Source organism: Danio rerio, chromosome 12, assembly GCF_052040795.2.
Source record: "Danio rerio strain M-AB ecotype USA chromosome 12, GRCz13ab, whole genome shotgun sequence".
In the NCBI taxonomy this organism is placed as follows: Eukaryota; Metazoa; Chordata; class Actinopteri; order Cypriniformes; family Danionidae; genus Danio; species Danio rerio.
Window position 1 is genome coordinate 50,690,735 of NC_141032.1, and position 26,766 is coordinate 50,717,500.

General features: G+C 37.1%; 1 protein-coding gene across 3 annotated transcripts in view; it reads right to left on the reverse strand.

Annotated features, from left to right (window-relative positions):
• Positions 1 to 7,278: 7,278 nt before the first annotated feature.
• The window catches only part of adamts14 (ADAM metallopeptidase with thrombospondin type 1 motif, 14), a 103,415-nt gene continuing 83,927 nt past the window's right edge, over positions 7,279 to 26,766 (reverse strand). For all 3 annotated transcript variants that reach the window (XM_087277043.1, XM_087277042.1, XM_087277044.1), the window contains 10 exons: positions 24,073 to 24,206; positions 23,748 to 23,871; positions 21,625 to 21,705; positions 19,643 to 19,806; positions 16,032 to 16,197; positions 15,714 to 15,846; positions 15,376 to 15,583; positions 10,595 to 10,724; positions 10,303 to 10,398; positions 7,279 to 8,404 (listed from right to left, as the gene is read on the reverse strand). In XM_087277043.1, the coding sequence (XP_087133169.1) occupies positions 8,064 to 8,404; positions 10,303 to 10,398; positions 10,595 to 10,724; positions 15,376 to 15,583; positions 15,714 to 15,846; positions 16,032 to 16,197; positions 19,643 to 19,806; positions 21,625 to 21,705; positions 23,748 to 23,871; positions 24,073 to 24,206 (1,577 nt within the window). In that variant the 3' untranslated portion in view covers positions 7,279 to 8,063. The remainder of the gene's footprint in view (positions 8,405 to 10,302; positions 10,399 to 10,594; positions 10,725 to 15,375; positions 15,584 to 15,713; positions 15,847 to 16,031; positions 16,198 to 19,642; positions 19,807 to 21,624; positions 21,706 to 23,747; positions 23,872 to 24,072; positions 24,207 to 26,766) is intronic.

Genomic DNA, 26,766 nt, shown 5'->3' on the forward strand with positions numbered 1-26,766 from the left:
AGAGCACAAATGTACTTCAGCTTGTCATACATATCAGCAGTTGTACAGTTCAGATTTTGTTGATAAATTAGAATCTTAACAAGAGTCAGTTTAGTCTCTCCATCAATCGCAGAGTTTGTATAATACAGCTACACTTTAGTTCATGGCGAGGCAGTGGCACAGTAGGTAGTACTGTCGCCTCACAGCAAGAAGGCTGCTGGGTCGCTGGTTCGAACCTCAGCTCAGTTTGCGTTTCCTTCGGGTGCTCCGGTTTCCCCCCACAGTCCAAACACATGCGGTACAGGTGAATTGGGTAGGCTAAATTGTCCGTAGTGTATGAGTGTGTGTGGATGTTTCCCAGAGATGGGTTGCGGCTGGAAGGGCATCCACTGTGTAAAAACTTGCTGGATAAGTTGGTGGTTCATTCTGCTGTGGTGACCCCGCATTAATAAAGGGACTAAGCCGACAAGAACATGAATGAATGAATGAACTTTAGTTCATGCACTGAGAGTTATGAGCTTTTATGTAGGAAAACTTTGATGTTTTTTCCTCATAATTCTGAATTTACATCCTTCAATTCCAACACAATCTCACAGCAATTCGTAAATATTTGATTTAGTGGCTGATTCTTATGAATTCGTATGATCTTATTCGTATGATTTGCTCATCACCCATTGGTGATGGGGTTAAGGGGTGGGGTTAGGTGCCACGTCTCCTTTTTTTAAAATTGTACAATTTCGTACGACTGAACTTGAACTCCATGAGAGTTCATTTACAAAAAAAAAATCAAAAAAAAAAAAAAATCAAGATCAAAATTCCCAGAGAGAATTACAAGATGCAAACACAATTATTTACTTGCCATTTTGTGAACTGCATCTCAAAACTGCGAGTTTGTATTTTGTATTCTGTTACTGCAAATAAATTTGGCACAATCTTGCATTAAAGCTGCAAATGTCCTTGGTTGCTCTTCCATTAAAATAAGGCAGACAGGCCAGCAAAAAATGAAACATTACAGAAACATCATTTAGAGGACAAACCGCAGCCTACAGGCTCCACATCCAACAATACACCAATGATTTTAAGGTGAAGAATCTCTTTACCCTTCAGCCGGGACAGATCCAGACGATTATAATGTATCCGGTCTGACCGCATGCAGATGGACATTAATCTCGAAACATCCGCCTGACAGACTCAGAGTGAATCCACTGTGGATTTCCAGACTCAAAAGAGCTGAGCGGGTCTAATAAAGAGAGATTCTCCAGTGAACTTTTATCTCTAATAGTCTCTGAGAATGATCAGAATGGCATTTAGAGGAGTATTAGAAGAGGACAAAGAATTCATTCAACACGCTGACAAGACCTTAGACATGCTTCAGAGACACAATATAATCAAGTCTGACGTGTCCAAAGAGCTCAGGTTGTTGCACTTTAATTTGATCCAAATTCAAAGCAATAGTTCACGTCATTCAAGACTACTACAGTGTTAAATGAAATCGTTATCTCAAAAAAAAAAAAAAAAAAAAATGATTTAGCTGAAATTATCATCAGAAAATGGTCTTATTCTTGTGTTTATTCTACTGGTTTATGTCAACAGTTGACTGAAACATCTGTTTTCTCTATTATTTGTTATTTCGATTATTTTAAAAAATTGTGTGTATCTACATTCTTGTTCTACATTTTTTCACCAATCTTTAATTTAATTACGTCAACTCTGTTATTTTACTGAATTTTTACCATTTAAAAACTATAAATAAACATATTATACATCGATGTAACAAAGTTGACATTGCCTTTAACAATGTCAACTTTAGGTCAGTGTCAACGCTGTTACTATTAATGTCAACATTGTTACGTCACTGTCAATTATTACCATCAATGTCAACTCTGTTATTATCAATGTCAACATTGTTACATCAATATCAACTTTGTTACAGTCAGTGTCCACTCTGTTACTGTTAACATCAGCTTTGTGATGTCATTGTCAACTGTTACCATCAATTCAACTATTACATTAATGTCGACTATGTTATTACAATGCCAACTCTGTTACTGTCAATGTTATCTCTGTTACCATGTTAACTATGTTATAGTCAATTCCAACTCTGTTACTGTCAATGTCAACATTGTTACGTCAGAGTTGACTCTGACGTAACAATGTTGACATTGATAGTAACAGAGTTGAAATTGACTGTAACAATGTTTACATTAATAGTAACAGAGTTTAAATTGGCTAATAATTGACATTGACATAACAATGTTGACATTAATAGTAACAGAGTTTAAATTGGCTAATAATTGACATTCACATAACAATGTTGACATTAATAGTAACAGTTGACATTGACGTAACAATGTTGACATTGATAGGAACAATGTTGACATTCATGGTTCGAGAGTTAACATTGATGGTAACATAGTTGACATTGATAGTAACAGAGTTGAAATTGATGGTAATAATTGACATTGACGTAACAATGTTGACATTGATAGTAATAGAGTTGAAATTGATGGTAATAATTGACATTGACGTAACAATGTTGACATTGATAGTAACAGAGTTGAAATTGATGGTAATAATTGACATTGACGTAACAATGTTAACATTGATAGTAACAGAGTTGACTTTGACGTAACAATGTTGACATTGATAGTAACAGGGTTGAAATTGACGTTAATAATTGACAGATGTAACAATGTCAACTCTGTTACTATCTATGTCAACATTGTTACGTCAATGTCAACTCTGTTACTATCAATGTCAACATTGTTACGTCAATGTCAATTATTACCATCAATTTCAACTCTGTTACTATCAATGTCAACATTGTTACGTCAATGTCAACTCTGTTACTACCAATGTCAACATTGTTACGTCAATGTCAACTCTGTTACTACAAATGTCAACATTGTTACGTCAATGTAAACTATTATTATCAATTTCAACTCTGACGTAACAATGTTGACATTGTCATTTATTACCACCAATTTCAACTCTGTTACTATCAATGTCAACATTGTTACGTCAGTGTCAACTCTGTTACTATCAATGTCAACATTGTTTTGTCAATGAAAGTAACAGAGTTGACACTGACGTAACAATGTTGACATTGATAGTAACAGTGTTGAAATTGATGGTAGTAACATTGTTACTTTTAATGTCATTATTGTTACGTCAATGTCAATTATTACCTTCAATTTAAACTCCGTTACTATCAATGTCAACATTGTTTTGTCAGTGTCAACTCTGTTACTCTCAATGTCAACATTGTTACGTCAATGTCAACTCTGTTACTATCAATGTCAACATTGTTACGTCAATGTCAACTCTGTTACTATCAATGTCAACATTGTTACGTCAATGTCAACTCTGTTACTATCAATGTCAACATTGTTACATCATTGTTATTACCATCAATTTCAACTCTGTTACTATCAATGTTAAATCTCTAACCATGAATGTCAACATTGTTACGTCAATGCCAATACTTACTATCAATGTCAACTCTGTTACCATCAATGTCAACTTTGTTGTCAAAAAGTGACATTTAGTACCAGACATGTTAAAGTTCTGCAATTGTATAAAAAATCATACATTAAATTGAGCGACTCTCTGATATTACAGATGCACTTAAAATTAAAATGTATTTAATAAAATCAATGCAACAACATGATTAATATCCTATTATCCATGTGTTTTAAAAACTCAAAATCAATGACAGGATGTGCAACTTTAAAAGAATGGACTCCGGCCTTAAAAAATGCACCACATTTTCACTGATATTTGTTTTATTAAAATGTACAGATCTGGAAAATGCAATAATGCCCTGTTAATAAACATTTCAAAATGTTTCATGTCTGCAACAGGAAGGATCTTTTTTTTTTGGATAATGTTAATGTTGCAATATATATATATATTTAACTTTTTGAAACCTGAAAATGTTCAGTGTGTTTTTTCACTTAATGCATAAACAAGTAGCAAAATCTGCCACATGTATAAAATGTATATTTGCATGTGTTTCATGATCCTACAACTTAAAATTTTAATAAATATTAACACTTAAAGCTCTCATTCACGTATATACAAGTACTATACAATAAAGAAATTAGGTTAAACCACATGAGAGACGGCACCTTTCTGAAAACCTGCAACTATTTACAATATATACAAAACCACCTGAAAGAAAAATCACACACACAAAAACAAAAATACAAGTGCGAACGTTCAAAAATATAACACAAAAAAATCAACACGACGAGCTGCAGGTGCTGCATTAGAGGTGGTGGATGTTGTTTCACAGGTTGGTTTGTTAACATCAGATCAACACTCAGAAAAAGACCATTTACTTTCTAACACTTCAGTAGTTTTGTGGAGTTCTGCTGCAGAACACTGAGGAAATATGAAAATATGCATGAAACGCATTTAAAAGCTATGCAGAAAATAGAACAAGGCAAGGATATTTTACAACTATTTCAATGTTATTTACTGTTTATAATGACTTAGTTCATATTTTCAGTTATTATTGACATTCCATTGCTTTTGTTGTTGAAATATTTGTATAACATTGTCATTTTACAATCAGATTCGATTTTAGCACCTCAACAGACATATTTCAGCTTTTTTTTGGTATGTTTCTCCATCCTCTGTAGTATACTAAATTATATATATATATATATAAATCATATTTTCTGCAATTAATTAATTGTCATAGCACCAAACATAATCATAAACATATTTTTACATGCTCATTGAATAAATGTTATTGCTAACCTGCAGAAATGCTCAACCACAAAACTACCTCAGCGTCACAAAGCAAATGTCTGCAGTGTTGGGGGTAATGCATTTCAAGTACCACGAGTTACGTAATACTTAATACTTAATAATAAGTAACATTTCTTTTTCATTTCTAACATTAAAATAGTTTCTTTTCCAAAAGCCTACCGCCAGTTACTTTGTTGACTTAAATATGAAGATGCATTTAGTCATCTCACTTGACAAAAACAGATGCAGTGTCCCTTAAAATGAATAAAAACAATGAAATGCAAACACTATTTACTTTTACGTTGTTACACTCTCTTTCAATAAATATTCAGTTACTTTTTAACGCAAAAAGTAATGAAACATTACTTTATAAAAGTAACTAAACCTGTTCGCTACATTAAAAGTAATGCAGAAGTAACAACACATTACTAAAACTTTACTTAAAAAATGACCTAAATGTTACTTTTAAAGCAATAACGCAAACATAAAGTAACATTACTTAAAAAGTAACACATTCAGGTACGTTTGAAAAGTAGCAGAAACTGACTGTAACTATTCAAAAAGTAACAAACATTGTTACTTTACAAAAGTAATGCAATGATAATATGAAAAAACATCTAACTTATTTACTGTTTAAGTAATCTTACGTTACTTTTGCTTTACAAAGGCATTAAGTAACAGTTACTTTAATGAATGCAAAAGTAATGTAACTAATTACTCAAAAACCTAACACATTTAATTACTTTTTAAAAGTAGCAAAAGTAACGTAACTGCTTAAGTAATGTTCTGTTACTTTTCCGTTAGTAATGCATTAAGTAACAGTTACTTTTATAAAGTTAAGCAAAAGTAATGTAACATATTACTAAAAAATAACATGTATTTACTTTTTAATAGTATCGTAAAATTAATGTAACATTACAAAAGTAACAATGCGTTAGTTATATTTGAGAAAAGTAATGTTACACAAAAGTAACAATGCATAACAAAAACATTAACACATTTAGCTACTTTTTAAAAATAACAAAAGTAACGTAACTGTTTAAGTAATGTTCTGTTATTTTTCCGTTAGTGATGCAATAAGTAACAGTTACTTTTTTAAAGTTAAGCAAAAGTAATGTAACAAATTCAAAAAAAAAACAATGTGTTTGCTTTTAGTAGCTTATAGTATCGTAAAAGTAATGTAACATTTAGTTACTTTTGTTATGTAATGTTACACAAAAAGTAACAATGCATAACAAAAACATTAAAACATTTAGCTACTTTTTAAAGTAACAGAACATAACTTTTCTCTAACACAAAAGTAACATTACTCATAAAAAAACTAACAGGTTAAGATACTTTTTAAGGAAGTAGCGCAAACGTAAAGTAACATTACCTAAAAAGTCACACATTCAGTTACTTTTGAAGAGAAGTAACATTATTGTAACTATTCAAAAAGTAACATTGTTACTTTCTAAAAGTATTGCAACAGTAATGTAATATTAAAAATTAGCTAACTGTTATTTACTGTTTAAGTAATGTTGTTACTTTTGCTTTACTAATGCATCAACAGTTACTTTTTAAGTAATGCAAAGAAAACGTCACATATTACTCAAAAATAACTAACATATTTAGTTACTTTTTAAAAGTAACACAAGTATCTGTTTAAGTTATATCATGTTACTTTTGCTTTAGTGATGCATTTAAAAAACAGTTACTTTAAAGCAACGCAAAAGTAACGTATTACTAAAAATAACACATTAATTTACTTTTTAATATTAACGCAACAGTAATGTAACCCATTACTCAAAAATAACTACATATTGCATTTAGCTACTCATTAGAGTAATGTTACACAAAAGAAACGCAACACATTACTAAAACTCTGAACACATTTAGTTACTTTTTAAAAGTAGCAAAAGTATCGTCACATTACTTTTAAAAAAAACAACCAGCATATTTAGTGACTTGAAGGTAACGCAAAAGTAACATAATATATACAGTACACATAAAATAAATAACACGTTTAGTTACTTTTTAAAAAAGTAACATGACACATAACTAAAAAAGAAACTAAAGCATGTAGTCACTTATTAAAAATAGTGCTTGATAGTAATGCATTACTTTTAAAAGTAATTTTCCCCAACACCGCCACAGATTCAAAATAACACCCGACGAAACATGCATGTCTAAAACAACAAGTCAGAACGACAGCACCGTTTTGCAGAGGATTCTGGGAAATGCAGTTTTTGTGCTCATGTGAGTGTCTGAGGTGTCATGATGAATGCATTAGTAAGTAACAGTTACTTGTTCAAAGTAATGCAAAACATAATGCTCCGTTCACACCAGACGCAGATGAAGCATCAAGAGCAAGTGATTTACATGTTAAGTCAATGCAAATGAGACTTAAAGATGCAAATAGACATCCTGCGGCGCATTTCGTGTGAATTGAGCGGCACGCATTGAGCGTTTTGTGAGTTACACACTTAACGTTCGTGCGTACTGCACATTTCGCTCAAGTTGGAAAGTCTAAACTTCACATACGTGCTGCGTTAACCAATCAGGAGCTTGCTCTTGTAGGGCCGTGATTATGATGTAGCGCCTGCTGTTAGTGTCCCAAGGGGAAATCCTCTTGCCGACACTGTACAACAGCTCAATAAACTGGGCTCGGTTCAGTCTGAAGCACAGCTCAAATCTTCCATCATCCAGGTACAGTTTCTGGAGGAGTGGCTGCACCTCTGAATGGATCTAGTGGACTCAGACACGGCGCCGAACAAATCTATGCTGTTTTTCAGCCTTCCTAAAACACATAAACACAGCTATTATCTTAAAAAAAAATCCATGTTCGCCATTTAGCAAGGAAGCTAGAGTCTCTGGGCAGACAGAAGCCCTGCACATAATGCGAAATCTGCATCTATTGAGAAGTGAATTTGACCCGGCAGTGAGTGAGTAAACTTAAAATGTTCACACGTCTATTTACACACAAATAACGCAATTTATCCGCACGTGCCGCGTCTGGTGTGAACACAGCATGACATATTACTCAAAAATAACTAAAATTTTGTTACTTTTTAAGTAATGTAACACAAAATGTAATGCAATAGATTTCTAAAAAACTCTAATACATTTAGCTACTTTTTAAAAGTAACGTAGCATTACTTTTTTCTGAAAAAGTAACTAACACATTTAGTTACTTCAAAGTAGCGTACACATTATTGAAAACTGTGTTAAATGTGTAGAAAAATGAGACTCAAAATAACACCGAAAACACGCGTGTCCAAAACAACACGTCAGAACGACAGCACCGTTTGCTTTGCAGAGGATTGTGGGAAATGCAGTCTGTGAGCTCATGTGAGCGTCGAGCTGCTGTTCGTTTCTGAGGTGTCGTTGTGTTTTTGAGAATCCGTGTAACTGAAGGTTTGCGTTCGGCTCTCTGACGCCGCGGTTGAAGAATAGACATTTGAAGACGTCGAATACTGCGGCGAATCCGTACCAGAGGGAGTCAGAGGCGGGAAAGTGAAGTCCGGGAGCCAGGAGAATGGCGGATGCAGATCTGGAGAAACCGTACTGAAACTCATCTTCCGGTTGCAGGATTCGCAGCAGAGCTTCTGATAGCCAGGGATAGAGCAATAACGCGCCAAAACCTCCATCTGGCAGAAAATCGACTTATCGCCCAGACACGGCTCATCTGCGGACACACACACACAGGAATTATTATTATTATTATTATATTTTACAGTTGAATGTATTATTATTGTATTGTTATTGTATAAGTTAACTATTTATATAAGTAAATAAACTCAATCATTCAAACATTTTTCTACGGCAAATATTACGCATAAATACATTTGCATTTTATATATAAAATCAAGAATATATATAAATTAATTGTTATTTTATTTCTATTGTTAAACTGTTTAATTGTGATTATTAAGTTCCTTTTTTATTTAATTGTAAAATACAAAAGTTCCTATTTTGCAAAAATTATAAAAGTTGTTTTTAGGTTAAATTTGGGTAAAATGTTGAGAATAAACTCGTTAAATCTCAAGACAAAATGTAAGTGTTGTATTATTTTATAAAATACATATATTACTGTAGGTCAGGTACTTATTCAGTTATTCAATGTCTTTTGTTTAACTCGCCTGGCTAATAGAGCATGTAAGGGGAGAACGAGGTCAGGTGGTTCTCGAGAGCTCCCCGTGGTAAAGGAGGAAAGGGGGAGAAGGGGTGGATGGGGGGTTTCTTTAGTAATGAAGATAAGGGAGTCATTTTTGTCAGGCTACTTATAGTGAGTTTGGATTAATCTGATTGGCTAACTACTGACTGTAGATGAGAGACCAGCTGCAGTCAATCTTATCACGTGCTCCTCTCAAAATGAGTTTGTGAAACTTCATATATTAAAAACTTTCAATAGAATGTGGAGGAAAAACGTCAAACCAATGTGAAGAATAAAATGCAGAGAAAAGTCATTATTTTTTTAAGAAATCCTCATTAAAATTGGGCATAAACTCATAAAAGGTCATTGCTTGACTAAAAACTTGCTCATTTTTTTTAATAAACAAAAATTTTATTAAAAAAACTTTTTGAAAATAACTATTGTGAGAAAAAATACAATAATTTTGCAAAGAAAAAACTTAAACTTCAAGAAAAATGACTAAAATGCTGAGAAAATTGCTAAAAAAAAAAGGAAAATTTTGGAAAAAAAATTTAGAATAAACTCTTTAAATGAAAGAAAATATATGTTTTTCAGATGCAGTGGCGCAGTAGGTATGCTGTCGCCTCACAGCAAGAAGATTGCTGGTTTGAGCCTCGGCTCAGTTGGCGCTTCTGTGTGGAGTTTGCATGTTCTCCCTGCATCCGCGTGGGTTTCCTCTGGGTGCTCCGGTTTCCCCCACAGTCCAAAGACATGCGGTACAGGTGAATTGGGTAGGCTAAATTGTCTTTAGTGTATGAGTGTGAATGAGTGTGTGTGGATGTTTCCCAGAGATGGGTTGCGACTGGAAGGGCATCCGCTGCATAAAAATGTGCTGGATAAGTTGGCGGTTCATTCCGCTGTGGCGACCCTAGATTAATAAAGGGACTAAGCCGACAAGAAAATGAATGAATCTGTTTTTCAAGAAAATAACTCATTAAAAGCTCATAAAGGAAAGCACAAATTAAATCAGTCATTCATTCATTTTCCTTCAGCTTAGTGCTTTTATTCATCAGAGGTCGCCACAGCGGAATGAACCGCCAACATATCCAGCATATGTTTTACACAGCGGATGCCCTTCCAGCCACAACATACTACTGGGAAATACCCATACACACTCATTCACAGACACTATTTAGTTCATCGATTTCACTATACCACATGTCTTTGGACTGTGGAGGAAACCGAAGCCCCTGGAGGAAACCCACGACAACACAGGAAGAACATGCAACCTCCACACAGAAACGTCAACTGACCCAGCCGGGACTCGAACCAGAGACCTTCTTGCTTTAGGGCACAGTGCTAACCACTGAGCCACCGTGTCGTCTCTGTATATGATGTGTGCAGAAATAAAAATAAATCAATAAACACTGAGCTGCTTCACTGTCACTTACTGGACATTTTATCCAGGGTGTTTTCCGGAAGCTTCTCTTCCTCAGTGGTGGAATTATCCAGAGAAACATTAGTGGGGCTCGGCAGAGTCGGCGCTCCTGCGAGAGAAAAAAATGAATAGGTAAATCACACAAAAGCCCACTTCCTGCCAGACAGAACGTCACGGTGCAGTATTTTGGGCACAGATAATATAAATGCTTCTGCTAAAATAACCAATATACAAATAAAAAGATTCTAAAATGAGAACTGATTACCTAAATTACAGATTAAAAAATATTGTTAATGTGTGTTTACCTGCGCAGGGTTGAAGTCTGCAGATGGACACATTTTCAGGCTTATTTGCGTCACATGGAGCTGAACTGCTGTCAGCGGGTCTGCAGATCACCTGCCGCTGCCGGATCCCTTCACCACAGCTGACTGAACACTGCATACACACACAACACACACACAAAAACGCAATGTTAATATTATGTGACTACTTTAAAATGAAACTAAACGCATTAATATGTTATTTTTTAAGCAATTTGTTACATTACTTTTGCATGATGTTTAAAAGAGTATTTAAGTGTGTTCAGGGCTTGACAGTAACTTGTTTGATCACCAGCCACTGTGGCTAGTAGATTTCCAACATTACTAGCCACTTTCCATTTTCACCAGCCACAATTTTGTTGCTTGGAATATACATTTTGTATTAATAAATGTGACTCTAGCATGCTAAAATGACTTGATTTAGATGTTGTGTTGTCCACATGCCTCCTCGTTTATTTCACTGTTTGTGTGTTATGTGTGAGCTTGCTCACTGTGCATGAGCAAATGGGTTGTGTCGCATCGCAATTGGTTTTTATTTCACATGACTTTTTTTTAGGGCTCAAAATGAAGGATATCTCTGACCACACCCAAAAGACATAATTATTTCTTAGCCACACATTTTAAATGTGTCAAAATAAGCAAATATATAGCTGTATACATGCACTTTTTTCCATGACAAAACTTAAACAGTTTAAAAAGATCTATTGTCATGTATCTAAAACATGCACAGTACTCTGTCCTGGCTAAAGGTGCCAGATCAGCGGTTACTACACATAAATGAGGAGTTAATCTCATATTAAAGCAATGTTATTTGCAAAGGATCATAATTAAACTATATTAACAAAATAACTGTAAGCAAAAGAAAGAGGGTAAAACATACCACGAGTGAAAATCAAAGGATCACGTGCCTGAGAATAATTCAAACGAAAGCAGTGACCGCTGCTGCTGATTACAAAAGGTTTCCTGCTTACACGAGCGTCGCTTTTTGTCTTGTCTAGTCTATTTCAAAGAGAACTGATCGCACCAGCTGTGCTTCCTCTACACACGGTTGTTTTGCGCAAGTAAACGGGAGTGCACATGCGCTTTTTAACAGTCGCGTGCATCACATCAATCGTGCGTGTGAGTAATCATCCTCTCATAAGGTATTCACCTGCTTTTGCTCGCGCGAACAGTTATTTTTGTCAGTCAGTCGTGCTGCTTCTTTTTTTCAGTTTGCATGCATATTGGGCCATCCTTATAGTCGAACCCTGCTTTAAGAAAACTACAATGTAAAAATTATTTCCAACCAGCCAAAGTGGCTAGTGGGAATGGCTGTCTTGGCGGGTGTTAATGTAAAGCCCTGAGTGTGTTAGTTATTTTATGAGTAATGTGTGACAATATTTTTGTTGCTTCTTTACAAAGTAACTAATTAAATTAATTATTTTGTGATTAATTTGTTACATTACTTCTGTGTTATTCAAAGTAACTGAGTGTGTTAGTTATTTTTTTGAGAAATGTGTTACTTTTTTGCTACTTTTTAAAAAACGCTGACGATAAACGCAAACGAAAAGAGTCCCGATGTGTAGGAGCCTTAACGCAGAGACATGTGAAACGTGTCGCACGAGCTTGTGTTTTTCAGTCTGCCACATTCGCATGCAGATGAATGGAAGTCTATGGGGAGAAAAGTGCAGTGTGGCCGACGCTTTACTTTTTAAAGAAAAGCAAGGTGTTAAGTTAAATTAAATGTGTTATTTTTTAAATAATGTGTTACATTACCTATATAATGATTTACAAAGTAATGAGTAAATATATCTGCAGAATAATTCCAGAAACAATGAATTCATCAATTAGTCAATTTTGTAAATGATTATCTTCATAAAAGAATGCCTGTTATTTATTCCTAGCAGGTGTATGGTTACAAATACAATGAAACTAAATATTGTAAGAATTTAGTATTTCATGTAAAATATAATTTAAATAAAATAAAACTGCAAGAGAAACGTAATAATAAATTGGTAAATAAACTAAAGGCTATTTTACACTGTAAGCTGAAGAATTAGAAGACTTTATTTCTATTGTCTGTCTGCACGGAGATTTACAGGGATTTCAGTAGTATTGGTTGAAATAATTAAATTCTTTAATGAATAGTTAAATTGTTTTGTAGACATCGTAATTATAAAACTAATTTAAATACAACACTTTGCAATTAGTAGTTATTGACATTAAGTCATTTCCCCAACACTGCTGCTGAATGTGATGTATGTGAGTGTCAGAGAGAGAGAGAGAGAGAGAGAGAGTGTGTATTGTGCGTGTGTGTATATGAGTGTGAGTGAGAGAGTGTCTGTGTGAGAGATTGTGCACGTGTGTAAACTGTGAAATGTGTGTGCTTATAACAGTGTGTAACTATGTGTCTATGTATAAATTTGTGTATGTGTGTATATATATAAACACTTGTCTGTGTGTGTGTGTGTGTGTGTGTGTGTGTGTTGTGGTGTGATTGTGTTTATGAGTGTTTATGAATGTTGCCGTCAGTGGGTGTGCATGTGTGTGTGTCACTGCAGCCGTCAGTGTGTGTGTGTGTGTGTGTGTGTGTTTGTCTTTGTCACTGCAGCCATCAGTTTGTGTCCATGTTGCTGTGTATCAGTGTGTGTGTGTGCGTCTATGTCAATGTTGTCATCATTGAGTGTTTGTGTGTGACTGCAGTCGTCAGTGTGTGTGCATGTTACTGTTGCCATAAGTGTGTTTGTGTGTGTGTCTGTGTTGCAATTAGTGTGTGTAAATTTTGCCGTCAATGTGTGTGCATGTGTGTATGTGTGTGTCACTGCAGTGGTCAGTGTGTGTGTGTGTCATGCAGCCGTCAGTGTGTAGACAGTCGATTCTTCATCTGTTTGTTTTACTAATGAACCGTCGTTCTCCTGCTCTTAGATGAATATTAAGCAGATGATTGAGTGTGTATGAAGGAGAACAGCAGTGAAGACTCAACACTGTGCTGCACTTACACACCATTACACCTCACACACTCGTCTGCAGAGCCAGATTACACAGAAATGACAGCAGAAACCCTCTTTCAGCTCGCTTAATTCTTCACATTTCTTTCACCGTTTGCAAAAATAGTCTTTAGGCAGCAACACGTGCTTCAGAACAGCTTTTTCTTCTGTCCGTAAAGACTTCTTTTGTTATAAAAACAGAAGCGAGTCATACACAAAATAACACATCCAGCATTTTCACTAGTGTTTTAACTAACTAAGGCTGCATTTACACTGATTTTCTGACTGTATCTGATTTTCTTTTAGACAACCCGCTCTCATCATCTTTTAAAATTCACTCGTATCATTTCTTAAGGGAAAGAACAACTAAAAAACAAGTCGAAATTGTGATGTTTTAATTGATAATTAGGTGAAATTCAATGCAGAAACTCAGAAATATTTTTTTAACACTGTAGGAAAAATGTTTATTTATTTTTCAGGAAGCTCAAACACTCCTCTCTGTTTGCTGTGATGTTGTGAGTTGTGTGTGTGATTTAAAATTTACTCACTGGCCACTTTATTAGGTACACAGTGGGACCAGGTTGGACCCCTTTTGCATTCAGAACTGCCTTAATCCTTGGTGGCAGAGATTTAACAAGCTACTGGAAATATTCCTCAGAGATTTTGCTCCATATTGACATGATAGCATCACACAGTTGCTGCAGATTTGTCGGCTGCACATCCATGATGCCAATCTCCCGTTCCACCACATCCCAAAGCTGCTCTATTGGATTAAGCTCTGGTGACTGTGGAGGCCATTTGAGTGCAGTGAACTCATCATCATGTTCAAGAAACCAGTCTGAGATGATTGAGCTTTATGACATGCTGCGTTATCCTGCTGGAAGTAGCCATCAGAAGATGGAGACACTGTGCTCATAAAGGGATGGACATGGTCAGCAGCAATACTCAGGTAGGCTGTGGCGTTGATGCTCAATTGGTACTAATGGACCCAAAGAAAATCTCCCCCACACCATTACACCACCACCACCAGCCTGAACCGCTGATACAAGGCAGGATGATCCATGCTTTCATGTTGTTGAGGCCAAATTGTGAGCTGAGCATCCGAATGTGTCAGCAGAAATGGAGACTCATCAGAGCAGCAACGTTTCTCCAATCTTCTATTGTCCAGTTTTGGTGAGTCTGTGTGAATTGTAGCCTCAGTTTCCTGTTCTTAGCTGACAGGAGCGGCACCCGGTGTGCTCTTCTGCTGCTGTAGCCCATCCGCCTCAAGGTTGGACGTGTTGTGTGTTCAGAGATGCTCTTCTGCAGAGCTCGGTTGTAACGAGTGCTTATTTGAGTTACTGTTGCCTTTCTATCAGCTGGAACCAGTCTGGCCATTCTCCTCTGACCTCAACAAGGCATTTGCGCCCACAGAACTGCCGCTCACTGGATATTTCCTCTTTGTCGGAGCATTCTCTGTAAACCCTAGAGATGGTTGTGTGTGAAAATCCCAGTAGATCAGGAGTTTCTGAAATACTCAGAGCAGCCCGTCTGGCAGCAACAACCATGCCACTTAAATCCCCTTTCTTCCCCATTCTGATGCTCACTCTGAACTGCAGCAGATCATCTTGATCATGTCCACATGCCTAAATGCATTGAGTTGCTGCCATGTTATTGGCAGATTAGAAATTTGCATTAACGAGCAGTTGGACAGGTGTACCTAATAAAGTGGCCGGTGAGTGTGACTGTCTGTGTATGTGTGTCTGTGTGAATGTGTGTGATTTATAATATAACTGTATGTGTGTACGTGTGTGTTCTGACCTGTGACCATGCGCCGGTCCTCCACTGTGATGGGCATGCGCTGGCGTTGCAGGCTCTGCGTGTCAGTGGTTTCTCCTCAGTGCAGTATTTGGCATGAACCGCTCTGTTGGTGTTGTTGTGCAGCGGCTGCATACACTGAACCACACGAGTCTGGAAACCCTGAGTACCACACGACTTACTGCACGCACCCCACTCCTCCAGCACCCACCTACACACACACACACACACACACAGTTATATACAGTAGACTGTTACACACACACACACACACACACACACACACACACACACACACACACACACACACACACACACACACACACACACACACGACTCACAATGGCTGGCTGCAGCTGTTGGTGTTGCAGCGTTTGCGGATGGGTTTGGGCTTCTTGTTGACCTCACAGAAGTTCCTGTGCACCAAACGCGCGTCACTTTTCCTCCGACAGCCGTATTTGGTGTACTGAACACCTGGAGTACACACACAGGGTGTTAGCAGCGACAAGCAGACAAAAAGACTGGAAATATGATGATTTTTCTATTATGTCTCTTAATCTTACCATGCATTTAATTAAATAAATGATTTGTTTTCCTGCAATTGCTGCTTATATCTTATACATTACATAATATAATATATAATAAGTGTAATAACACACCTCCGCCGCAGGTTTTGGAGCACTGTGACCAGCTCTTCAATGCCCACTCGTAGGTGTCCAGCTCGGCCAGCAGGACGTTATTATTAGTGATGACCGGCAGCAGATCTTCATGAATTATATATTTGTAGCTCAGACTGATCTTGGTGTCCTCGGCCTGCGGGACGACCTGCTCAGACACACAAATTCAACATCACTATCTGAAAGCACGACAGGATTGTGTTTTTTTTTTTTAAATCGCTGATTTACTATGAAAAATGATGCTATAACCTTATTCTCCTGACATTAATTCGCCAATAGTTAATTAATTATGTGTCAACTTGATACTGTGATGTTTCAGTCAATTTCTCATTCACTTTCTAAAAACTATAATAGATGAAAATGCATTAAATAGTGTTTTAGACATGGCATTTGGAGCCTGGATTGAGGTTAGCATCTGGAGGTAAAAGACAAAATGGTGAAAAAACTCAGTTAACTCTGTTATCTTTAAAGGTGCAGTCGGTGATCTGACAAAATGCTAATCGGATAGCATATTAGCTTTGGACGGCAAGGAGAGACTGTAGCTGCAGCCCAAATCACATACTTATGCACTATTCTAATTTCCGCTTAGTAAAAAAAACATTAGTGTGCCATTTGGGACAACACTACATACATGTACCATGCTGTTGAGTGTGTAAGTGCATAAGTACATAGTGCATGAGTGCATAGTGTATAGTGTGTCATTTGGGATGCAGCTTGTGTTTCAGAGCCACGCCTCTTGAAATCACAAGCACGCCCACCGTGACACAACAGCAGACAACCCAGTTCATTGGCCAGTTAGAAGTGTATGTGGTGGTTGGTCGGCGGCGTGTGGGAATTTCACTTATTACTAAGCCACACTTGCATGCTATTTCAGACTGAATACTCAGAGCAGCAGTAAACAATATCGGGAGCGCGTCACAGACTGTCATTGTTCAGAAATGACCCGATGTGAATATAAAGCAACTTCAGCTCAGTAAGCAGGCTAGGCGGAATAGCGTTTTTCTTACTGATGTTTTGTTGTTAAACTGAATATAAATCTACATCATCGATGCTGTAAACTAAAAACAGTCACATCTAGCTTCCACCGGGAGATTTCAGTGGCTGAACAACACGTCTGTGCAGAACCCATTCATAACACAATACACTCTACATCAGCTCTGTGTGACTAATATAGCTTTAAAACAGAACATGACCTCTCTAACAGAAATACTTCAGCCATGGCGTGGTGTCATCCTTCCTCCAGCATGCAAAACTAACTCCAATACTGATTCAGGAGTTTAAAAAGTTTCAATTCAGCATTTGATTTTGTCGCAACTGTGAGTCTTGCGTGCACGTGTCGCTCATCTAGACGTGCACGCACGGCAGGCATGCACATGCTAATAGCGGATCTGCATGAACAGAGATGCGCAAAAGCCCAAATCTGCATTTGTTGACTGACAGTTAGAGTTACTTATTGGAATTATGAGAGAGGTCAGTCCGACTCTATTTAATTTGCTAAACATTTTTTAGTTTTATGCCTTACCCAGTATATAAAAATACATATAAATACATTCAGATCATTTACTTTAATCATTACTATTGGACTGTGAAGAGACTTTCAACCTGCACAACTAAAATTGTTTCTGAAGACCATCACCTACTGCACCTTTAACTATGATACCGTCGACTCTGGTACGTTACTGTTTTATTGGGTTACACCAAAGACTATAAATGAACTTTATTATTTATCTTTGTCAACTCTGTGACTGTCAACTCTGACATTGTCAACCATTATCATCAACTCTGTCACAGTCAACTTGCTATTGTTGACTCTGACACCACAAATTGTTATGGTCAACTCTGTCATCATGTCACCATCAACTGTTATCGTCAACTCTGTCACCATCAACTGTCACCATCAACTGTTATCGTCAACTCTGTCAACCGTCACCATCAGCTGTTATCGTCAACGCTGTCACCGTCAACCGTCACCATCAACTGTTATCGTCAACGCTGTCACCGTCAACCGTCACCATCAACTGTTATCGTCAACGCTGTCACCGTCAACTGTTATCGTCAACTTTGTCACCATCAACTGTTATCGTCAACGCTGTCACCGTCAACTGTTATCGTCAACTTTGTCACCATCAACTGTCACCATCAACTGTTATCGTCAACTCTGTCACCATCAACTGTTATAGTCAACTCTGTCACCATCAACTGTTATCGTCAACTCTGTCACCATCAACTGTTATCGTCAACTCTGTCACCATCAACTGTTATCGTCAACGCTGTCACCGTCAACTGTTATAGTCAACTCTGTCACCATCAACTGTCACCATCAACTGTCACCATCAACTGTTATCGTCAACTGTTATCGTCAACTGTGTCACCATCAACTGTTATCGTCAACTCTGTCACCATCAACTGTTATCGTCAACTGTGTCACCATCAACTGTTATCGTCAACTCTGTCACCATCAACTGTTATTGTCAACTCTGTCACCATCAACTGTTATCGTCAACTCTGTCACCATCAACTGTTATTGTCAACTCTGTCACCATCAACTGTTATCGTCAACTCTGTCACAATTAAACTGTTATTGTCAACTCTGTCACCATCAACTGTTATCGTCAACTGTGTCACCATCAACTGTTATCGTCAACTGTGTCACCATCAACTGTTATCGTCAACTCTGTCACCATCAACTGTTATTGTCAACTCTGTCACCATCAACTGTTATCGTCAACGCTGTCACCGTCAACTGTTATAGTCAACTCTGTCACCATCAACTGTTATCGTCAACGCTGTCACCATCAACTGTCACCATCAACTGTTATAGTCAACTCTGTCACCATCAACTGTTATCGTCAACTCTGTCACCATCAACTGTTATCGTCAACTGTGTCACCATCAACTGTTATCGTCAACTGTGTCACCATCAACTGTTATAGTCAACTCTGTCACCATCAACTGTTATCGTCAACTCTGTCACCATCAACTGTCACCATCAACTGTCACCATCAACTGTTATCGTCAACGCTGTCACCGTCAACTGTTATAGTCAACTCTGTCACCATCAACTGTTATCGTCAACTCTGTCACCATCAACTGTCACCATCAACTGTCACCATCAACTGTTATCGTCAACGCTGTCACCGTCAATTGTTATAGTCAACTCTGTCACCATCAACTGTTATTGTCAACTCTGTCACCATCAACTGTTATCGTCAACTCTGTCACCATCAACTGTTATCGTCAACTGTGTCACCATCAACTGTTATCGTCAACTCTGTCACCATCAACTGTTATCGTCAACTCTGTCACCATCAACTGTTATCGTCAACTCTGTCACCATCAACTGTCACCATCAACTGTTATCGTCAACGCTGTCACCATCAACTGTTATCGTCAACGCTGTCACCGTCAACTGTTATCGTCAACTCTGTCACCATAAACTGTTATCATCAACTCTGCTGCTGTCCACATAAAATGCTCCCATCACATTTAAGTTGCATATCATTCCAGTTTAAGGAAATGAATGGAAAATGCTTAAAATGTACCCATAATTCAAGAGTGAGTCAGTCCAGCAGTGTGTGTTTGCTTTCTCTTACCAGCACCACGATGGCTTCATGCAGCGGTCCGACACACTTCAGTGTTTCCCTCCCATCAGTCACTGAATATTCCCACTCCTGGCCATTCTCTATGAAGCTCTTAGACGTGATTTCTTCTCCCTTGGCGTTCAAGATGAAACTTCCAGTGACCTGATTTTTGACGGCTGAGGAGCACAAGAATGAATAGAAGAGGAAGAAGCGGCTTTAGAGGAATATTATGAGCTCAATACAACTTAAGCTCAGAATTACTGCAGAAAATCCCTTCAACTCGGGTTTAAAGCTTTTTTTATTTCTAGGGCTTCAGCTAGAATAGTAGTTTTAGTACTTTACGTTTTAAATTTTAATATTTGTTATATTAAATATTTCTAAATCCTATTAATTTTGTTTTTCTGTATTTTCCTTCAGTTCTTATCTAAAATTTATATTTAACTTTATTTAACTGAACAAAAGTCTTTTAACATTCATTCATTCATTCATTTCCCTTCGGCTTAGTCCCTTATTAATCAGGAATTGCACACAGCGGAATGAACCACCAACTTATCCAGCATATATTTTACGCAGCGGATGCCCTTTCAGCCGCAACCCAGTACTGGGAAATGCCCATACACTCTCATTCACACAGACACACACACACAAACACACACACAAACACACTACAGCCAGTTTAGTTCACCAATTCCCCTATAGCGCATGTGTTTGGACTGTGGGGGAAACAAGAGCAACCGGAGGAAACCCACGCCAACATGGGGAGAACATGCAAACTCCACACAGAAACACCAACTGACCCAGTCGGGACTTGAACCAGCGACCGTCTTGCTGTGAGGCAGCTTACCACTGTGCTAACCACTGAGCCACCGTTTTATTTGTAATAATTTTACATTTTAGTTTGTGTAAAGGATTTGTGTATGCAATTTTCTATTCAACCCCCCCGTCCCGTCCCTTCCCCTCCCCTTCTCCCTCTTCAGTTTGTGATCGCTCCCCCACTCCATCCCCCTCACCCACCTGCACTGTTGGTCATGTCTTACCATTTTTTGGACATGTTTTATGTATTATTTTCTGTAAACCTGCGTCTGACTATTATAAGTCCACACTAAATGGTTATAAGAGACTCATTTAAGGGATAAAATGCAACATCCTTCATTTATTTTCTTAGCTAAGGAGAAATCTCCACTTCAGTATCATATCCATTAGAGGAAAAATGTGCTTTAGGCATTATGAAGTTTGAAGCAGCAGAATTGGTACTCGATATCAGCTGCAAAAATCCTGATCGGAGCATCCCTAGTTAATGTATTCACTAACATGAACAAACAATGAACAGTACATTGATTACTGTATTTATTCATGTTAATTAACATTAGATAATGAAAATACAGTTGTTTATTGTTAGTTCATGTTAACTCACGGTGCATTAATGTTAACAAGCTTGAATTTGGATGTTAATAATGCATTAGACAATATTGAACTATGATTAATAAATACTGTACAAGTACTGTTCATAATTAGTTAATGTTGGTAAATGCATTAACTAACTAATAAAACTTATTGTAAATGCATTAACTAATATAACTTATTGTAAAGTGTGTATTTTTCATGTAATATCTATCTTTTATTTGTTTATTTATTTATTTATTTTGTACACCGATACTAACAGTAGTGTGAACAACATCTGCTCGCATATGATGTTGAAATCAAGCTCTTGGTGCTTCACATTCACACACATATTTTCATCTCAGAGAGTATATGGGGCTCTCAGCAGGAGACGAACAACAGCTTTGGGATTTAAAAACCAAAGAAACACAATAAAAAAAGCGAAAGACAGAAAAACAAAACCATATTAAGCCGAGCTGGGAGATGCTAGGGAACCTGAGCGGGCCCAGGGAGCATGATGGGAAGCCAGTAATTGGTCTCAAATGGATCCAGCGTTTCTGAGTTTGCAGCTGTGGAGAAAAGCATCGATTCCTCGTGCAGATCCACAAACTTACCGATTACATGCGGAGAGGTGTCGTTCTCCTCGATCACCATGTGCCGAGCGCCCGCAGGAATATCAAACATCTTCAGCAGCCCTGAAAACAACAGCAGACTTGATTTAGGGCTGTGCAATTCATCAGAAATATATGTCAGCCTCCTATGATGATGAAAAAATCATTCATTGTGATCAAATGATTATTGCGTCATTTCTCAGCCCCTTTCAGAAACGGCTGATGCATATGGCACACTTTCCTGGAAAAACTACTGCAGATCTTCAGTCGTCCTCTGATAGTTTAAATATACAGGATTTTCTTAATCAGCCCACATAGAAACAAGTCTGAGCAGACAAAAAAGTTTATATTGACAACAACGCTCATAAATAACTTTCAGAGACATTGATGAATCTGTGATTTACCGCCTGCACATTCATCTGGGAGCATTTATTAATTTGACTAAAACGCTGGATTATTAAAAGTATGCAATATTCACTACATAAATCAACCCTAGATGTCAACAAACATGCAGGTATGCTTACATTCTGGTTTTTCTTTTTTCTATTGGCAGTGAAACCCTCCAGATAATCTGCTATATTCTGTTTTGTGGAGAGGTCATTTCTAATATTAGTGCACGTTTGTGAATGAATGATGCAGAGTTGCATCTTGGACTGTTAATTTGAGGGCAATTGTACTACCCAAAATATGGCAGAAAACAAGACATGACTGGTTGGCTAACCTATCAGTCATATAACATAGTGGGCGGGGCTTGACCATTCAAAGCACCCAGACCTTCAGCTGTCAGTCTGAGCTCTGGTTACGAGAGACTGCTGCAATCATAACTGAACAGGAAGAGTTGAGAATGAAGTGACGTGTGAAAGTAAAACCATAAACGGATCAGTTTGGCTTATAAAGGCACAGAGCACTACTGTACATCCCTGCTGCCAACTGTGTTTATTATTATTATTATTATTATCCATCAAACCTAAAAAAGGACAAAATTACGTACTGCTCTTGATTGAAGGAATTTTGTAGCTTTACAGATAATATATGTGCTAAAGAGGGATAAAAGGAATAAAAATATATAATATAATATAATATAATACAATACAATTTAATATAATATAAAATGATATAATAGAATATAAAATAATATATATATAATATAAATATAATATTCATTCATTTTCTTTTCAGCTTAGTCCCTTTATTAATTTGAAGTCGCCACAGCAGAATGAACCGCCAACTTATCCAGCATATGTTTAACGCAGCAGATGCCCTTCCAGCTGCAACCCATCTCTGGGAAATAAATACAATACACACTTATTCACACTCATACACTATGGACAATTTAGCTCACCCATAATATAATATAATTATATTATAATTATTATAATATTATAATATAATATAATATAATTATAATATAATATCATATCATATAATATAATGTAAAATAATATAATATAATATAATTATAATATAATATAATATTATTATAATATAATATAATTTAAAATAATATAAAATACTATAATATAATATAATATAATATAATTTAAAATAATATAAAATACTATAATATAATATAATATAAAATAATATAATATAATTTAAAATAATATAAAATACTATAATATAATATAATATAATATAAAATAATATAATATAATTTAAAATAATATAAAATACTATAATATAATATAATATAATATAATATAAAATAATATAATATAATTTAAAATAATATAAAATACAATACTATACTATAATATAATATATATAATATAAAGAGAAATCTTCCTGAAAAATACAAAAAAATACATACAAATTCACAAGAGGGCCAACCATTTACGTGTGTGTGTGTGTGTGTGTGTGTGTGTGTGTGTGTGTGTGTACTGTATATAACTAACTAATTTTTAATTTAGTTTTTTATTTATTTTAGTATTTAATGAACAGTATTGTGCAGATCTGTGTATGTGTGTGTGTGTGTTTATAATGACTGACTAATAAATAATGCAGCTGTATTTGGTGTGCTCAGGTTTGTCCTTCAGTGTGTGTTCAGTGTGTGTTCAGTGTGTGTGTGTGTGTGTGTGTGTGTGTGTGTGTGTGTGTGTGTGTGTGTGTGTGTGCACGCGTGTTACCTGTCTTCTTGGGTGTTTTGGTGAGTGTGAGCTTGACAGTACGGCAGTGTGAGTTGTCTCCTTCACACACTCCACATTTATCCTCCTGTTTGTAGGATCCCACCTCTTTATCACAGCCCACATGCTGACAGAGACACAGATCACAATCAGTAAAAACATCACTTTGTGTTTTACACAATTAACTTGTGTTTGAATTCATGCAGACAAATTCAGCTGTAGCTAGGCCTGTCACCATACCTATTTATGTGTATGTATATCTGTATGAGTGTGAGAGAACGTGTGTGTGTGTGTGTGTGTGTGTGTGTGTGTCTATTGTCGCTCTTACCAGGCATTCTCCTCTGGCACACACGCTGAACGGGTCTGTGTAACTGCAGCGTGTCCCGTCGTGCATCACCTGATTCATGAAGACGATTTCACCTGTTTCTTTAGAGCGGCAGCTGAGCTCACACTTATGAGCCTCTGAAACACACACACACACAACCTCTATGATATAATCACAAACACAACAACAGCACACATCTGAATATATTGCGATAACCAGGGGTGTCGCTAGACCCCATTTACTAGGGCACGTGCCCCAGTGAAAATCAGCCCCAGTAAATGCTTTCAAATACGATCTACTTTATATGCAAGTGTATTTATTAAGAATGGTAATCCCAGAATAACAACATTATTCTCAGCAACCGAACACACTTATGAAAACAATTTCAAGAGTTCACACCTAGCTGATGATTAGTAATGAGCTAGTTTGGCATGCTATCCCGGGAGAGAGCCCTGAGATCATGAGATCCTTGAGCCTGGGGCTCCCTCCCGTTTGCAGGGCGAGAGGGGGGTTTGAGCTCAGGAGAATTTGACCATTGTGCTGATTTGGTTTAGTCAATTTATTTGTCTCATGTTTTGGACTGTTGGAGGAAACTGGAGGACTTGGGGAAAACCCACGCCAGCATGGGGAGAACATGAACTCCAGACAGAAATGCCAACTGGCCGGTTAGAGAGAACCAGAGGCATTCTGGCTGTGAGGCCACAGTGCTAGCCACTGGGCCGCCGTGCTGCCCTATAGAGGAAAAAGAGGAGGAGAGGGGGTGGAAGGGGGGATTCTTTAAGACGTACCATTTTGGATGCATATGCGCCCGAAATTTAAGCTATGCGACCTCATAATATATATTGGGAGCATTCGTGCGACTGCATATAATAGTTGTAGTGCGACCTGTTTTGGTGTTTTCTAAAAACGTGGTAAAATCGCTCTTCCCTGCGGCTATATTGGTTCATATTAGCTGTCAATCACTCAAGACTTTCCGCTGTCAGATGACAGGGAGGGAGCTTTTGTGACCGCGGGGAATGCAAACGGCTGAAGAGTGAAAAGTACACTGAATGCACTGCGTGTTTAGCCAACACAATCTCACGGCAATTCATAACTTTTTCTCACGTTTCCTCGTGAGATCAGGCTGCAACAGCGCAAATGTCCGCTAAAACACCATAGCCAAAGAAGCTCGCCTTTACTGAGTTTAAACTGACGCGGCTTATAACAGAGAACAGTATTGCGCAGGTGGTCATCGGGAGAATCCTGCTCTGCTCCTCCTCATATATTGGGCCGGCTGACTCGCATGCTTTCCCGCAAACACAGAAAGATGTAATTCAGCGCGTAACAAGGCTGAGCATTAAAACGACACAAACCCAAACCAAAACTTTTATAAGTGAGACTTTTCCTTCTTTCTTTTCTCCGTTCTTTCTTGAGCTGTATATTATTTTTCTATTTAATTACTGATGACTGCTTTGCAGCTTTCAGCATTGAATTGAATGATTTATTATATTATTATGTTTGTTTTGTTGCATAACTATTATTTATTAAATTGACGTGCATATAAAAACAATAGCACAAAATAAATATCTCTTACTGCAATGCTTCATTTGTGTTTGATGCAAACCATCAATTTATTTTTCATAAAGTAACAGCAGGACTTTACATAGCAGATAACTTACATTAAAGCACATTCAAGGCAGCATGATGATGATAAATATAATTCATTATTAGTATTACTGTCATCATCGTCATCATTAATATTTTATAATTATTCAACTTTCATTTTGCACATATATTAAGTCATCACAGCATTCGTTAGATAGTTGCTTCTGGGTTTTGTTAGTCCTAATTGATGTTGTTTTCAAACACAATAAATCCCTTAATATACAACTTGCAGCGGTGCTCATTCATTTTAGGTGGGTGCTCCTAAATCTTTTCTGGTGCTCCTAAATATTTCAGGTTGGAAGCACCGGAGCTACCAAGTAAGAAAGTTAATTTCGAGCCCTGCTAAAGGTAAGATGCTTTGGTTATTTATACTGAGTTAGGAATCATCTGATTGCTGGTTCGTACATACTGTAAGCTTCACTCGGGGCCAGCCGTGTCAATCGTAAGTGATCCTCTCGAAACTAGTTTATAAATAAACTTCACGTAGTTTCATCAAAAATCAAACTGAGCATGTGCGCAGAAAAAAAACATACCCGCGCGCCTCATACACCGCTCCTCTGCTCTTGGTGCAAGTCCCGGTTGTGAACATGCACACTGAAAAAATAGCGGCGGTGCTCATGTGTTGTGAAACCGGCGTAACAGTCTTTTATGTGGAGATGTCGGCACGCAGTGAGTTTTGCAAGTCGACAAAACAAAGTTTAAATAACATGAAGGTGACATACTGAGACTAAACATTAGAGGTGTGAACCTACACTGGTCTCACGGTTCGGTTACGATTATCATGCCATCGATTCAGTTCAATTCAATATCTCAGTGCATTGACGATGCTTTTCATACGCAGTTTTATATTTTCTTTACAGCACAGCAATTCTTGTATTAAAATATATAAATATATTTATAAGCTATTTGTAATACAAGTTTGTCCTTTAATACAAACAGTCAGATATATAAACTGTATCTTTAAACAACACAAGCAACTATAGCAAATAAACAATTATAAATATCCCGCTCGCTTTCTGAGTCTTGTCTGGCAAGTTCTTTCTTACACCTCTC